At 31.7% G+C, this 17,450-nt stretch overlaps 3 protein-coding genes across 4 annotated transcripts; 1 reads left to right on the top strand and 2 right to left on the bottom strand.

Moving 5' to 3' along the window:
• Positions 1–3,906: 3,906 nt before the first annotated feature.
• Positions 3,907–6,357, bottom strand: LOC109813897 (large ribosomal subunit protein uL10). The gene is made up of 5 exons (XM_020378186.3): positions 5,921–6,357; positions 5,711–5,779; positions 5,172–5,270; positions 4,277–4,669; positions 3,907–4,185 (listed from the first exon to the last, which is right to left on the bottom strand). Exons 1-5 carry the CDS (start codon positions 6,176–6,178, stop codon positions 4,036–4,038), a joined length of 969 nt encoding a protein of 322 aa, XP_020233775.1. The 5' UTR covers positions 6,179–6,357; the 3' UTR covers positions 3,907–4,035.
• A 2,606-nt stretch (positions 6,358–8,963) lies between these two features.
• On the bottom strand, positions 8,964–12,078 carry LOC109813879 (large ribosomal subunit protein uL10). 2 transcript variants are annotated; one of them, XM_020378147.3, is made up of 4 exons: positions 11,941–12,078; positions 10,563–10,871; positions 10,373–10,441; positions 8,964–9,442 (listed from the first exon to the last, which is right to left on the bottom strand). In XM_020378147.3, exons 2-4 carry the CDS (start codon positions 10,806–10,808, stop codon positions 9,194–9,196), a joined length of 564 nt encoding a protein of 187 aa, XP_020233736.1. In that variant the 5' UTR covers positions 10,809–10,871; positions 11,941–12,078; the 3' UTR covers positions 8,964–9,193. The 2 variants fall into 2 exon arrangements, with proteins under 2 accessions (XP_020233736.1, XP_020233738.1); XM_020378149.3 differs by having other exon boundaries at positions 10,563–10,955; positions 11,941–12,073.
• Positions 12,079–12,207: 129 nt separating this feature from the next.
• On the top strand, positions 12,208–16,548 carry SYP31 (syntaxin of plants 31). Its single transcript, XM_020378146.3, has 5 exons — positions 12,208–12,677; positions 13,041–13,189; positions 14,327–14,365; positions 15,556–15,753; positions 15,938–16,548. Exons 1-5 carry the CDS (start codon positions 12,213–12,215, stop codon positions 16,095–16,097), a joined length of 1,011 nt encoding a protein of 336 aa, XP_020233735.1. The 5' UTR covers positions 12,208–12,212; the 3' UTR covers positions 16,098–16,548.
• Positions 16,549–17,450: the final 902 nt, after the last annotated feature.

Raw genomic sequence — 17,450 nt, 5'->3', positions numbered from 1 at the left:
AGTTTCCTTACAACTAAAACATATTAGATGTTTCTAGCTTAACCTGACTTAAACCTGTGGTAAACCGGGTTAGGCGATGGCTATAAACTAGCAACATCTCTTGGATTAGCAGGGAAGAAATGAAGGAAGTGATGAAAGAAACAAGATGAATAAAACAACAATAATTTCACAACAAAAAAATGAATGGAAAAGAAATATAACATTATGTTTGATTGAGGAGAGAAATAGGATGGAGAGAAATAGAAGAGAGAGGAATAAGTAAGTAGAAATATGTAAAACAAATTAAAAAAAAATAAAAAAGAAGGCAGAAATAAGGTTGTTTGGTTTGAAAAAAAAAATTAGATAAGAAATAGAAGAAGAAAATATTAAAAAATTATTTAAATTGAATGAATGAAGAGAAAATAAATTATAATTAAAACAAATTTACAATTTTACCATTGTATTAACTACTAATATATCTTTTAATATTTCTATTTGAATAAACAAATATATACTCAAATGATTATTTATTTGAATAAACAATATGCTTATTTGAATACAATAATCTTCCTGAAGTTATTTTATTTGAATAAGCATATTTTTATTCAAATAAAAATCAAATATATACTTAAATAGTTATTTATTTAAATAAACACATACTTATTCGAATAAAACAACTTCATGGATATTATTGTATTTGAATATATTATTTATTCGAAAGCAACAATTTCCAATAACATACATATATTCACTTATTTCAACTAAAAAAAATCATTAAGACTGAATCATGACCAATAGTTGATAACTCCATTGCAAGAACTATAATCCAAGATTTAGTTATGAGCAATCATTACTAGCTCTAAAATTGGGAAGAAAAAAAACAGAAAAAAGAACAAGTTTCAAGTAATGCAACACGTTGTGTTAGATTGGTCTCCCTACTCTTTTTTATCAAAGTGTATGTATTCAAATAAAAAACATGACGGTGAATTGTTCTTCATTCAAATACAACACAAGTCATTCGAATAAATTATCATAGTATTTGAATAAAATTATTTTTTATTTTCATGTATTTGAATGAGAGAGTAAGGATAATAGTGTAAAAATAAAATTTCACTCTCTTCACTCTCTTTAAAATTTTTACATTGACTCATCTCTTACGAAACAAATTAATGAGGTTATTTTCACATTTTTTTTTGCTCTCCATGATATTTCCTTTTTATCTCTTGTATACTAAACACAGTATAAATGGTAAGATTCACTTAAAATTATTTTTCTATGAAAATGGGTAAAAAAAAATAGATAGAGTTTATAAGAGAAATGAATAGAGAGTAGAGAAATGAGTCTTTTATATAAAATACCCATTCTTTATTTTAACAAATTAATATAGTTATTTTATTATTATTATTATTATTACACATCACATTTCTTTTTCTTATATTCTATTACACAATATGATCTCATTCCACTGTTTATTGCATTTTCATTCCTCCTTGAAACTCAAATTTTCTAAATTATAAAATGAACCTGTTTTCATTATACATTTATCATGTTTCTCTCTGATTAATAAGTTGGAGAGGAGATAATACAGGGTTTTTATTTTCATGTTTTATGTTTTTCTGTTATTTCTGCGACCGAAGTGGATTTCAAGTCAACCACGCAGAAACTTGCTGCAAAATGGTTGGATTGTTCTTGTCAGTTTCAAGAGGCTTGTTGCTGGGGATTTTAAGGCATTTAAATCATGAATAGGGTTTTAAATTTCATCACCCCTTACACTATGTTCGAATGTGTGAAGAGAAATAGAATAACCAGAAACGATGCGGTAGAAATATGATGGAAATGAGGTTGTTTGATTTGGAAAAAATAAATATGAAATAGAAGAGAAATAATATTATAAAGTTGTTTAGTTTAAATATATAAATAAAATAAAATAATAATTAAAGAAAAATTAGAATTTTATCTTTTAATGTTACATACTATTTTTTTTAATTTATATTCATTTTTTATTAGCATAAACAAAACAATATATCCCATATTCAAATAATGCAACCATAAACATATAATAGTACCAAACCCATTCATTTCAATTAAAACATATTCAAATTGATGGGGATATTCCTATTCAAATAAGACATATTTCTACCGATATAGATGTGGCCAAAAATAAAACAACTATATTCACATTTCCAATACAAGGGGGTATTTTCAACCCAATAAAAAATATTCCTCTAAAGACCTCATTCAAATAAAATGCAGCATAGTCGAATAAAATAACTAGTCTATCTTGTATTCAAATACAACATGACCCAAGTCATTTTTGAATGAGACTCTTTCATATATTTTTCGAATGAGAGTTTCAACTTTCAAGGGATAAAATTGTATAAAAAAATAATATCAACTCTCTCTGCGCTATTTCCTCTCGTTTTTTTTAGAAGAAATTGACATACATGAAACTTATATCTGTAAATTTCTGTTTGACCCAACTTATCAAATGATGAAAAATATTTCAATTAAAATATTTATTCTCTCCACGTTATTTCGTAGTTATTTAAAAAAATTTTTTTTTTAGAATTCTAGTTTAAAATAATATTTGACTAATAAAAGATATCTTTTGATGTCAATTATAGAATTCTGCGTAAACTATATCCATAGACAAAAAAAAAATATTTTTATGATGATATTTTATAATCTTTTTTTTTTCTTATGGTTTGTAAACTCATATACAGTTGGGGAAAAATAGAAAGATCTCCTTCACATTGATTACTTATGATGAAGAAAATAAATGTAATAATATGCAGTAAAAGAAAAAGAATAATACAAAAATTAAAATTAAAATTTATTCCACTCGAACAAATTATATTTTTAATACTACTACTTCGATATACCATCCTCTTCTATTCTTTACCAGCTATCCAAACATAGACTAATAAAATAATCATCTTTATTATAAATTATTAATGAGATTAAAATACTAAAAATAGTTTAATTACAATTATTAGAGATTATTTGTTGTTTATTAGGAATAAAATAAGAAAAATAAAAGAGGTCAATTTTGTAAAATTATTGTCATGATATAGATTAAATTATACTTGTTTTACATTTTTTTAAAATGATTGTATTAATATAAGTAATTATAAACCTCGTCAAAAACAGGTCTCATTTCTGAGAGAATTTTTTATCTACATTAAAACATCATTTTTCATAATCAAATCTTAGACTAGAACTGACCTTGCAAAACTTGAAGACAGATCCCAGAACTATTTGGACCTCCATATGATGGTTTAACATTTTGCAACACATCAATTTTGTAAAAATGCTGCCATGTATGATAAATGAAAAATAGAAGAAATACACAAGATTTTTTTGAATTATATGTCTGTTAAAATAGGTGTAAAATAATGTTAACTTTAAAGTTCACAAAACCGAAATCACAAATCAATTTTATCTCACTGTCATTATTATTCTATATTAAAATTAAGGTATAGGATTTAGAATTTTTAGAATCACTACCGCGTAAGATATCCAAATTCTTAAGGTATAGGATTTAGAATTTTTAATATTAAAATTAAGGTATAGGATTTAGAATTTTTAATATAATCTTTAAAATTACCGGGTATCATGATGTTTTAAAACCATAAAAGGTACAAATTTAAACTCATTAATGCAACTTATTGCGCAGGATTATTCAATGTGTAGCCAAAGAAAAGAACTGCTTCAATAGTCGACTGCATTTTTTTTATATCGTGAAAAATTTTACAGTCAACTGAAATAATTTTATAATAGTTTTAAGTTGAAATAGTCTTGTAGAATAGAAAAATTAAAATATGGAGGAACTATAGTGCATACGTTACAAATTATGCATTATAATTTGTGAAATTATAAGGTAAAACGATTTAAAATCATAAAACGCACAGATATTTTAAGCAAAAATTAAATACAACTAGGAAATTTTAAAATTAAAAAACTAGTCTCACTGTAACACACAGGAAAAATTGCAAACTAAAATAAAAGGCCAACTTAATCAATTCTAACAAAGTAAAAAAGTACTTAACATACAGCCTAATCGAACAGACCGAAACCCATGTCATCATCAGATTCCTCCTCTGGCTCATCTTTCTTTGCCTCCTCCTTAGCAGCAGCAGGAGCTGAGCCAGCACCAGAATCAGCAGCAGGTGCAACAACAGCAGCCACAGCAAATTTACTTGGGTCCTGCAATTAAGATAACAATTAATAAATGAAAAATAACATAATCACAAATAACTATTATAGTGACAGATAATCAAAGTATCAAAGCCACTACCTTGAGGTACTCCTTGACCTTGTCTGCCTCTGGGAAAGAATAATCAGTCTCCACGGCAACAGCAAGAACGTTCTTGTAGGCATTCACAAACATATGTGGAGCCGCTGCGAGTGTTGGGAATGAAATAGCCAACGAAAGAGAAGTAACCATTGAGACACCAACGGCAAACTTCTCAATGAGGTCATCCTCAGTCAGGTCAAGAACCTCAGGGCTGAAGACAGAACCATTGTCATACACCGAAAGCACTACAAGCCCATATGAGAAGGGCCTAATGCCAAGCTTGGCAAGCAAGGCAGCTTCAGACGAGCCAACCTTATCTCCCTTCTTAATAAGCTCAACAGGGGTAATGATTTCCACAGTACCCTTGTTAATCTTTGTTGGAATATTTAAAACCTGTAATAGAGAGAATAACCATAAACATAGCATCCAACACGAAACTATTTATGACTTGGTTGTTTCTTGCATTTTAAGAACCGCAAACTGGTTTGATAAAATTGTTTTACAAAAAATTTCTGAGAACCTGTAATACATACAATAAGCACAATAACGACATCCAAAACAACAATCTTTATGACCATATTGCTTCTAACTTTTGAAAACAGCAAACTTATATTTGATAAAATTGTTTTACAAAATCACTCTTTGAACGCCATTAATAGAGAATAAGCATTAACATGACATCCAAAACAATATTTATAACCTGTTTAAAAAAATATTTCTTTTCCAAATTTGAAAATATAAAACCAACTTTCAATTGCTTGGTGTTTCATAAAACATTCTTTTTTCCGCAGCTGAACTCTAAAAATTAATTCTTAACTATTGTTTCATAAATAATTATTAAAAACATAAAACAAAATCAACAACACCCAAATTCTACAAGATCAAGATAGTCAACCTGGAAGAAAGAGGTCTGAGAGGGATCGAGCCCTGTGTTGCCAGGAGGAACGACGACATCAATTGGGGCAACCAAACCAACACGAGCAGGAGCTCCCACCTGTTCAAATAAATAGGAACATATATGGATGAACATTCAACTAATGCAACAAAAAAAAAACTCAAAATAGGAAAAAAAAACTAATATAATGTAACACAACAAACCAACTAAATGCAACACACAACTTTGAAGGTCTTAATAACTTCGCCTAACATATTGGACTATCAAATCATAAAACACAACATTGAAACAATCTACCAGAATGAAACCTTTGATTATCACCTTACGAAAAGGTAAATCAGAGCACTATGAACAACATCCATCATTAAACCCTAACTAAGTAGTCATCATAAAAAAATTTATTGTGGCTGAAAAAATACAATAATAAAACCACAGGCAGCAAAGCAACATTACCATTATCAAATTTATCAAGCACTGCACGACGAAAAAAATCAACAGAACAACAAAAAAAATTAAAATCTATGCAAAGAAGACTTTACCTTGTACTTAGCAACTTCCTCGCTGACCTCCTTCAAATCACCTTTAGTGAAAATCAATCCCACATTGCCCTAATTCAATGAAGAGAGCATCCATCATCAATCAAATAAAAAAAATCGCTCACTGAATACAACAGTTTAAACAACTTTACTCCAGTTCCGATTAATCGAATGCACTGAAAGCATGAATAGACGAAGGAGGGTAAAACTCACAACAAGAAGAGGGATAAGGTTGAGGAAGGCATTGTTGCCGGTTTTCTCAGCGTGAATCCTGACAGAGCGCTTCATCATGGTGTTCTTCCCCATGAGGACCACGGAGTCGCCGCGTAAACCCTTGCGAATGTTCTGGAGCTGATTGGATCCAACGTTGTCGGCGTTGACGACGAGGATCTGGCCATACTCTTCGAGAAGGTCGCACAGCTTGGAATCATAGGCGATCTTCTTCTCTGCCTTGGTAGGTTTGGGGGCCATTGCTGATGATGCGGGTGTACGGAACTGAGAGTTTTGCGCGGCAAAATTGAGGGCCAAGACGAAGCTCTGGCTCGGTCAAGGCGGACAGCAAGACGGTGCCGTCTCTTTAACCTCTTCTGTGGATGGAGGCTTTGCGTTAGGAGAAGGGACGGAAGCGAAATGGATGAAGTTGGAGAATGCTGAGTTCATATATATAGTGGCGCAAAGACACGGTGAATTAGGGTTTTGTCCAGACCTAAATTCTACGGTTGTGATTCGTTTGTCGTAATCAATCGGACGGCTGATGGTTTACTAATGGCCCAATGGGCTTCAAAACTATATCTTTACTTTAGGTACTCCTTACTAGGCTGAATTACTTTTAAAGGGTTTACGTTTTTATATTAGCATTTAGCATCACTTGCAAAAAATTTTAAACAAAAATTAAGAAAATGTTCTTAGGATTTTTTAAACAAAATTTTATATAAGAAAATTCTTAGGATTTTTTCTTTGACAAAAAAATATATTAAGATTTTTTCAACTTCTTATATAATTTTATTTTTATTTATATATAATAAAATCTTAGTCTGTGTACATATTAAAATACTAGTTAAAAAATAAATATAAATAAAAACATGTGAGTGAGTGAATAAAATTTGATAACGCGTACTTGATAAAAAAAAAATGACCAGCAAAACTTGGAATTACCTCGCTCTTTGTATTATTTGAGGATTTGCAATAGTAGTCTATCCAAGTCCAATATTATTAATCATCAAGTTTTCAAATATATTCAACAGATCCTAAAATGAATGAAAATAATTTCAACACATCCCATTTATAAGAAAAATGTTAGACTTTATCTAAAAGTCAATTAAAAAAATTAAAAGTAACAAAATTTTATTAAAAAAATGAAGTTGAATTTTCATTCATTATTCTTGTTACAAAATCAACACTTTTACCTGATAATTTATAATTAAATGATAATATAAAATATAAAATATAGCTATAATATAAAAATACCAGTATATTTAAATTAAATTCTTAAAAAATATTATCAATGAACCTGATATTATTTTTCATGAAATTATATAAAGGCACTTTTGCTCTACAGGTCTTCAACATATTCAAATCACATGTCCCATTTTCTATCTTTGTGTCATATTATGCTGGATGAATTAAAAAATTATGTGAAAATTAAAATCATTTATCATGAAGAGAAATATTCATTATTTTTGTTTAGTCAATAATTATTTTTGTTAAGGTTGAATTATTTGGGTTGCACTCAAATTTGATCTTTAGTCAGATTTTATTTATTTCTAATCAAACCAAATTAGTTTAAGACAAAATCTTAAAACATTGATATAAATAAAAAAAAATAATTAAAAGATAAATAAAATTAATGTTATATAATTTTTTTATTATCATGTAACATTATTTTTCAAACTTTGAGATGTTTACCGTGTTCTCTCATGGAACATATTCACATCATCATTTTATTAGTATTTTGACGAAAAAATATTAAAAAGACACAATTACTTGGAGACAAATTTTGAAAATATAATTCATGGAAAAAATTACTTGGAGACAAATTTTGTCAAAAAAAAAAAATCAAAATTTTAGAAACATAAAATACAATTAAGCCTGCATAGTGCTTGGGTCATAAAAAATTTTACACTTAACTTCTCAATTGGCAATTACATTTATTATTGTACACAAATCATAATTTCATTTATTTTTGTCAAATGAAACCACTCAATTTAATTTATAGCTTTCATAAAATTTATTCAAAATTAAAAATATCAATGACTTAGTATTTTAAGTTAAAATAAAAATAAAAGTATAGATATGAAGTAATTTGCGAGGTCCATTTTAAATTCTTAAAATTGAATCATTGAAATAAAATTACTAAAGTTATTAAGATTGATATGAAACGAAGTAGTTCATGAAAGTGTTAAACAATTTAAAGGTAATTAAGAATTGAAAATGCTCTAAAAAATAACATAATCTTGACATGTTAAGAAAAAATAAAAACACAAGCAATGTGTTGTATGTATATATAATTTATCTATAACATATATACAAAAACAATAATATGATTTGGTATACATAATTTTGTCCTTATAACAACTTTTAAATTACACTCTTCCATTATGTTTTATTTAATATATAGTAACATCTTAATACGTGTAATCCACAAGCATGTTTATTATATATAATACAATTAAAATTTATAATAAATTACATATAAATAAGTATTATATTTGAATATATATATATATATATATATAATTAGGATACATAAATATTTTTTAAACATATAAATTATATTTTAAATTTATGACAAAATAATTTATATTGAAACAAAAAAATTATTTTTAATTATTGATAATTTATTTTTAAATATTAATACTTAATTCATAAATAATCATAATAAATAATCATAATAAATAAAAACTAAATTAGATAAGAAGTTCAAAAAATTTCTACAAACCCTCTCATCAAAGAAAAATTTCTAAAAACACTCTCATTCAAAATAGAAATTGTGTTTAATATATAAGGATATATATATATATAATCTACTTTTCATAAATTTCTAACTAATCAATAATCACCTTTTTTTTTTAAATAATAAAGGCACCTAATGTCTCTCCCCACTGGTATATATAAATTTTATAACTCATCTTTGATTTCAAAGTGAAAGAGTGCTGAAAAATCAACATAATTAAAAGGTTCTGAATTGGTGAAAGTAGTGGCGCTTATAACATGAAGTAATTATGAGACAAATTAATGAACACTCAGATAGCAAACATGTTGTTAAGGTCATATCCTTATTTTAAAAGAGGATAAAACTTCTGGGTAAATTGAATATCCTTGTATCAGAAACCCCAATTACCAAATTGAAACCCTGATCTAAATCCTTCACTCTCCATCATTCCCAGAAAAGGGAGAAGACTACAACTATATAGTTTGAAAGGCAATAGTGCTCAAGGAAAGGTGTAATATAAATCATGTGATCCAAATCAGAATACTTCATCCACATCACAAGTTACCAGCCAAAAGGAGAAGAGGAGACCATATACTCGTCATCAAGAACTGTCTTGATCTCATCAAGAAGCAATGTTGGTGTGGAATGAATTTTGAGCATACAAGAAAAGGCTCTGAAGCCTGCGAAGCCTGCTGGTTGCAACACGTGAGGCCCAAAGGTAACTGTCCAGATTGCATATAGGAACAATTCTGGTACGTGTCATATGAAGTGTACTTGGGGCACATGAGAATAGGTTGAACGACCTGCAGAAAGTTAGTGAAAACATAAGGCTTCTCAATGTTCTCATAGGAAGTCTAGTAATAGGAAGCTAGTCCTCCACATTGAGAACATGACTAATATTTATGCCAGAAAGTAAGTCAAATAAAGAGAGAAAAAATTCCGATATCTCCATCATGCTACTCAGTAAAAGAGTATTTATTTACCATAATGTTTAGTCCTAATGCAAACCATGGTATACCCACATCAAGATTTGGGAAATAGTGAACATTAGTAAAAAGTTTATAATTACTGCAACTTGAAGCAAACTAATCTAATGTCAGCGTGCAAATAATAAATGTTGTTAGCAAAATTTGTAGCTAAATCTTAAAAGTGTAGAATATACTGTAGAATCAACAAACAATAACAGAAGATCAATGCTTTGGTGACGCATTGAGAAGCAAAAGACACTTTCTTGTGGACCTACTAGCAGAATTGTAGTGTGCGAACTTGGAAACCACATGCAAAACTAAGCTGCAATGACATAGCTTCTATGCTACATGACTCCTCAGCAAATCACCTAAATTGTGATTGATAATCTTATTTAGACAGTCAATTTAGGTTAAAAGCCAATGAAAATTTCAGGTAAATGGAAAAAGAATCGTAAGAGTGTCTTAGAAGGATAGGGGTCTCAATTTTTGTAAGGAACGGCAGTACAAGTGAAGACTCGAGAATCTCTGGAGATGTATATTTAGTTACACACGCTTTTCCCTTTTTGGATTTTATTAGTTGTTTGAATAAGCCCACCCAGTTGCAGAAAAAAGTTGTCTTACTTAAACACAGATATTATTGAAAGATTACAAAAGAAGGATCAAACTGCTACAACCAACATCCCTTTACACACACAGCAACATCATGATTATATAACAGCAACTCAGAATCCTATTGAACATTATAAACAGAACATGTTACTTGACCTTGAACTTGGCAATCTGTTCGCTAACCTCCCTCAAGTCACCTTTGGTGAAAATTAATGCCACATTTCCCTGATTAAAGGAACAAACTTGAACATTAAAACAGTCTTCAAAATCAAATGAAATTGATTTTATTGTTATCAAATTTATTTTCTGGTACAAGAAATACCAAATTGAGGTAGCAAAGAGTTACCACAAGAAGGGGGACAAGATTAAGGAAAGCCTTGTTGCCAGTCTTCTCAGCATCCAAGATGATAGAGCGTTTCATCATTGAGTTCTTTCCCATCACCACCACCGAATCAGCATGGAGCCCCCTCCGTATGCCCTGAAGCTGGTTGGAACCCACATTGTCTGATGAAACCACCAACACTTGACTGTACTCTCTCAGAAGCTTCAACATCTTTGCATCGTAAGCAGCCTTTGACAATTTCCCAGCCATTGTTGCTGATCACTAGAGCTATCAAATTGTGTCGGCTTGCCACAGATTGTCAAAGGTTTTGGCCTACAGGGTTGACTTACTTTAGTAGTGAACCAACATTGAGCCAACCCAGCTCAACACACATGGGTGGGAGGTTAAATGGGTTGACTAGAAAAATACAAAATCAAACAATCATGTTACAGAATTTGACAAATCCATATTTAAATGATGCTCTGATCTGAAGAACAAAAAAGATCAGAACAAAAAATAGTTTCACAATACAATAATAGAATTTTCTAATATATTCTTATAGACTATATCATGCAACTTCGACAAAGTTTACTAAAATGTACAACATAGTGTGGTAGAAATGATCATGGTGTTGAAAGTGTCATTTCCATACTTTTTATGATTATAATTATAATTTACATGTGAAAGTGCTAGAAGTGAAGCCAAGTATTCTTTTGGATTGTCACTCATTATAACCAATGTCCATCACTCATTAGGGTGTATTTGGAAAGCAGTTCAGTTCAACCGAATGTTAATCCATCTATAGAGTTGTTTCTGCGTTTGTGCATTGGAATTCGAGAAACCTCCGTTGAACCTGGTTTAAACGGACTTCAAAACACACTTACAAATCAGTTGAAGCTTTCCCTTCCACTTGCAGTCCATGTTTGAGGTTTAGAATAGCTAGCCCATATATACTCATAACAAGAACAACAATTATGCAGGAAAATCACAAAATAAATGACAAAGTAATTGCCTCCCATAATCTAGAAAAATAATAGAGTTGCACTAATGCAACGTCAAACACATCAAGTAAATTTTAGAGATAGTGAGCGGCTTAAAAGCTTCCATCAAATACGATTCAAAAAGTGGCCAACGAGGTATACTAGGTTCAAGTAAATTTGGAGTTATTTAGAAAGTGCCAAGCAAAATTTCATAATATAACAGCTAGCATACAAATAAATTACAAGTAAATTTCGCCAACACATAATGAAACAATTAATTATTGTAAGTACACAGCACCAATCCAACCTCGTTGTTCTTAGCTAAATAGTCACGCTGCTACCAAAACGTTTTAAAACCAATGAGAATAAAAAATAAATAAAAAAAATCAAGGAGAAGAAAAATTGAGTTGCTCAAGATTTACCTTAAGTGTGTGTAATTCTGCCCTATCCGTCTCGCCGAGGAAGGAGAAGAACGGAGGTCGCCGACGCTGAGGAGGCTGTGGTGCGGCGCTGTGAAGAAAAGAAGAAAGATCTGAAATGAGTCACAGTTTGGGCCTAAGTATGAAATATTAGCCCAATGGGCTAGGCCCAAATAGATTGTGAAAGGGAGTGGGGCCCAGTTAGTTGAGGTGTCAACTGAAATGGTGTCCTTCATGAGATCTTGGAATTGGAACGACGGACCTGTCTGTCTCCGATGGCTTCCTCTTACCGTGACCGCACGTCGGAGTTCCGGTTACTGTCGGAGACTCTGAAGAAGATCGGAGGAGGCGCGGCGCCTCCGCCTCAATCCGAGAATGCTCCTTCGACCTCTCACGAGTCCTATTCGAGATCCGAATTCAACCGAAAGGCCTCGCGAATCGGGTTGGGGATCCACGAGACGTCGCAGAAGATCGCGAGGCTCGCGCAGCTGGCGAGGAAATCGTCCATGTTCAACGATCCGGCCGTGGAGATTCAGGAACTGACGGCGTTGATTAAGAACGAAATCACGGCGATGAACTCCGCTCTCTCCGATTTGCAAACCATTCAGAACATGGACATGGCCGACGGCGGTTACTCGCAGGACAGGATTGTGCATTCCACCGCGGTTTGCGATGACTTGAAGAGCAAACTCATGGGAGCCACGAAGCACCTTCAAGATGTGTTAACTGCTAGGACTGAGGTTGGTTGGTCAATCCAATACACTATTTGTTAATTATTTAGTTTTTGAGTTAATGTACGATTCATCATCTTTTGACTATTGATATGTTTATAAATTAACGAATAATTAGAAATTAATAATGTTTTTTTTTTTTTTTACGAATATTGCTCATTTATGTTTACATACACACATACATTTATATATATGTTAATGTATTTTCTTGGTTGTGCTATATCATATTTTTTTAGAAAATCTGCATCCAAGTATCCATATTGTGTGATATCTGTATCATGTCACGTATCCAGGCTTCTTAGCTTATCATATGCCTTACTATATTTTTCACTCCCCTGTAATTAATGTTGTGGATGTGTATGTATGCTCCAGAATATCAAGGCTCATGAGAACAGGAAGCAGATATTTTCCAAGAATGTATTAAGAGAGAACCCTTTCCAGCATCAGCCAAAGCCAGCCACTGAGCCGCCACCTTGGTCAAATTCATCAAATGCATCTGAGAATTTGCAACAAGAATCAGTGTGAGTATTTTTTTTCCCCAACAAGTTACAGGTTAACATTTGTCGTTATGCCATGACATCAATATTCCTTCTGAACTTCCATAATGTAAAATAAAATTAGGGAATCTGGCAAAATATTCAAAATGAAAAACCTGGCTCCTGTGGTAGTTACCTGTTACTATGCATTTGTAAATAGTCGGGAGTTCACTGTTGGTGTGCCCAAATTTCAAACTTTTTAGGTTTCTTACACTTGAATATTCTTGTCATATTTTGGATGCTAGTAGTTTCTGAGTTCTGAGTTATGTGGCATGGATCTTATCAAAGCTCTTTATATATATATGTATATATATATATATATATATATATATATATTTTAGCAAATCTTATTTCCCCACTATCCAAACTTCATTTCTTTCCTAATGTACACAATGCCATCCAAATCTTGAATTCTTGTACCAGAAAGAAAAAGCTTGACTTTTGACTTTGATATCCTTAACTAGATAAGTAATAGGCACGGTGGTAGTCAAGAGAAGCAGAACATATATATTTCATATGTTGATAGGTGATCCTTGTTCCTCTTGCTGTGAACAGTGTGTCTCGTACTCAAAATTGGAGTCCTAATTAATGCAAGGCCAAAGCCTGGCTAATCTGAGTAGAAGATCTAATGCTTTCTCTTTCATATTCCAATATGGGCTAATTACATAAACCTGAACTCCTGAACTGTTCTTTAAACTGTTTGAGAGAATTATCGTCATTAGCCATTTTCTGAATTCCCTTTCAGGCATTGATTTTCAGTAGGCTGCCTCAGTTAATATCAGCCAAATGACCCAAACCTGTGGAACATTGTTAAAATCTCTCAACTACATAATTGTTTCCCATGTAATTTACTTCCACTAACAATTTTATGTCATCTTTGGGATGTGACATCACAAGTTTTGGCATTGTACCTACCCAAAATGAACTATGATATAGCTAATGACAATTTTCTATTTAACGATGAAACCAAGATATTTATAAATTATAATGCAGTTTGACTGAGTAATTTATTTATTTATTTTTCTCTCTTTCAAATGTCATTTCTTAATTCTGAAGCTCCTCTCAATTTGTAAATTTGCTAGTTTTTAATGCTGGGTTTGTGCATCTTTATCTGTTATGCAGATTACCATCAAATGGAGCTCCTGTTGGCAATCAACTAAGGTGTGTTAAAATTTCCATTTCAAGCTGTAAGATATTAAGATCAAATTGCCCCCTTTACATTTCTATATTGCATGGTAATATGTAGGTCTTAAAAAGTCCAAATATCATCTTAAACTAGCACTTCATGTAAAAACAAGTTGCTGTCAATTGGTTCTCGTGGATCATAAATCTCCAACTGTGTTTGCAATTAAACTCTTTTGAGTGCATATTCTTTGGTCACTATTATGTGATAACTATTGGGTTACAAAGCATCTTCTAATTTTTCCCTCATTTTGCTACAAGCATAATCAAATACATGAGGGAATAGCTAGCAACTATGATAGGCCTTTCCTAGTTAGCATATTAACCTGATAATGTGGGTAGGGGATAACCATTTAAGTTTCTAAGACTGGGAAGCCTCTGTCAGACAGGGCATGGGTTTCTTTTCTGGTTCAAACTTAATTGGACATACTTCTCTCTCTTAGTGGGCTTGACTGGTCTTGTCTGCATTGCACGAATGAATTAAACTTCTAGCCCAACAAGAATAATCATTTGTTTGGTATTAGTTATTTTTATTAGTTAATTTATTTAGATATGGTTTATCAATTCACAGTATTCATTGAAAACTTAATAATTGCTTATTCTTTGTACAGTATCTTGTATCCACAATTCATCTGATTGGTGATTACGTCATAATTTATCATAGAAATCACTTCAATACTATAAATATCAAAATATTTGGCTTGTCTTTTGTTTTATTTTCAGTTCTTAATACAAGGGTTTTGCATCTTATATTGATTGAAATTTGACAGACATCTTGCCACCTGTTATATTGATTTTAGAGTAATTTTCTTTCCAGTATTCCCTTATAGCTTTTCTAAAAAATTAGAATAGCATCTATTTAAAGCTTTGAACATCTTAGATTTTTGCATTTCTTCTATTTATAATTTGCTCTGCATAAATTGAGTGGGTAATTACCAGAATGACACAAAAGATAGTTATTTAATGTGCTCATTCAATTCGGAGCTTGTTACAATCTCAATTATTCTCCTAACACCTAATCAAGCTTATGAATTCTCTGGTAAAGTTTACCCTTTGATTCTTGAGATGTGTTGCTTTTGGGACATGAATTGTTTAAAATTTTAAGGCTTGCTTAGGATGTACATATTGTCTAACTTAAATTATAACATTTGGTAAATTTTCTGACACAGACGGAGGTTGGCTGTGGACAACACTCCATCTCAACAAATGGAAATGTCTATGATACAGCAGGTTGTTCCTCGGCATGAGAACTATGCTCAAAGTCGGGCAACTGCTCTGCACAATGTGGAATCTACTATCACAGAACTTAGTGGGATTTTTTCGCATTTGGCTACAATGGTTGCCCATCAAGGGGAGCTTGCTATCAGGTTTTTCTCGTTTCACCCAAATATTTGACACGTCAGTTACTGTAGTGCACTAATTTTTCCTCCACTTATGGTTGTGTTTTGGTATGTTTTAAAAAAGTTGAATTACAATATTATTGTATGCGAAGCTGTAGATGTTCATTTGTTTTAGCAATTAGCATTAAATATGCCTAACTTGCATGGGCAGGATTGATGACAATATGGATGAGTCATTGGCAAATGTTGAAGGAGCTCACAGTTCTTTATTGAGGCATCTCAACCAAATTTCATCAAATAGGTGGCTTCTAATAAAGATATTTGCCATTCTGATACTTTTCCTCATGATCTTCATATTCTTTGTCGCCTAATATACTTATGCTAATCATGGACTTCATGGCTTACTTGGATTTGTCTTCGTTCTTCTGTGGAGGCAAAAATACAAGAGCAGCTAAATGTGGCAATGTATCTATTTGAATGTAGATAGAGCTTCGTTATCTGTAAACTTTTTACTTTCCCATATTCTTTTGTTTGGCGATCATTATAGATCTTATTAAAATTTTCGTTGGCATGTAAGTCCCAAATTAAGCAAATTAAGAAATATACGAGTACTTGGTAATTGATATAGATTCACAATATTTTTGTCGAAGGTGGGGGAGTTTCTAAGATGCAAAATAGAGTGAAAAAGAAAATATCACGTTTCTAGACACTGTAGTGGATAGGTTACCAAATTGATGGTACCATCCGATAAGTCCTTTGTTCAGCTACGAGATAATGTAAGCTTTTTGATATTGTAATAGTAAAATTGATTTTGTTTTTAAAGTTTTGTGGGTGAGATAGAATTATTTTTTATAAACCACTCTTTTTATTGTCCATTTGTGTACGAAAGATCTTAAATGTCTCATGGTTTATCTATTTACGTTATTTGTGAAGCTTGCAATATATTTCTTGTGGCTGCACATGTTAAATTCTGTGGTCTGCCTCTTCTGAATCCTATTCGGGTACATGCGGGTTAAAGATGGATTCTTTCTTGTGCTGATTTAAAATTTCAAAGTGCATTTCATGTAGTCTTTACTCTTCATAGATAATGCACTATTTTATTCACGATGCGGATGTTTTGCTTTACATAGATAAGGATGCAGCCAAACACATAAAGCAGGTTATGTAAATGTTGGGTGGGAATCCACTAACTCATTTGCTGCAGCTATTGCTAAGAATCTCCTTTTTCTTGCCAGATTTTAAGTGGGTTTAACTAGTTCTGTTGTTTGCCGCCACCTGGCTGTGTTGGTCAAAGATATTGTCATATAAAAAGACAAAGAAAATAAGGATTTGAAAGTGAAGCACTGAAGCTAGATTGAGGTCCTGAGTTCTGACTGTTAATATTCAAAGAAAATATAGTGGGTCTCTGATTCGCAGTCAAGCATCCTCCAGTAATAGTAAGCATGCAAAAGGCAAAATTGTAGTATCTGACCTAGCCCATGTTGACCCGATTATGTAGACCATGAGAATCTCTCTCTTTCTAGCTTATGAATTCATGCCCTTAAAAATTTCACTTTGATCAGAACAGTAGAGGTAAAAAGATAGGAAGGTGATCCAAGCTTAGCCTAAGCACCCTGTCATTTCTCCAGGGCCACAAGAGGACCATTTTTTGATCACATGCGGAGATGGTAAATATGATATGATTGTTCATGACACAGGACTTAAAGGTGAGAGCATGTGTAAAG

The sequence above is a fragment of the Cajanus cajan genome, chromosome 9 (assembly GCF_000230855.2).
Source record: "Cajanus cajan strain Asha chromosome 9, NIPB_CcT2T_4, whole genome shotgun sequence".
Taxonomy (NCBI): Eukaryota; Viridiplantae; Streptophyta; class Magnoliopsida; order Fabales; family Fabaceae; genus Cajanus; species Cajanus cajan.
Note: the sequence above shows the minus strand (reverse complement) of the source record. Positions and strands in the feature narration are given on the sequence as shown.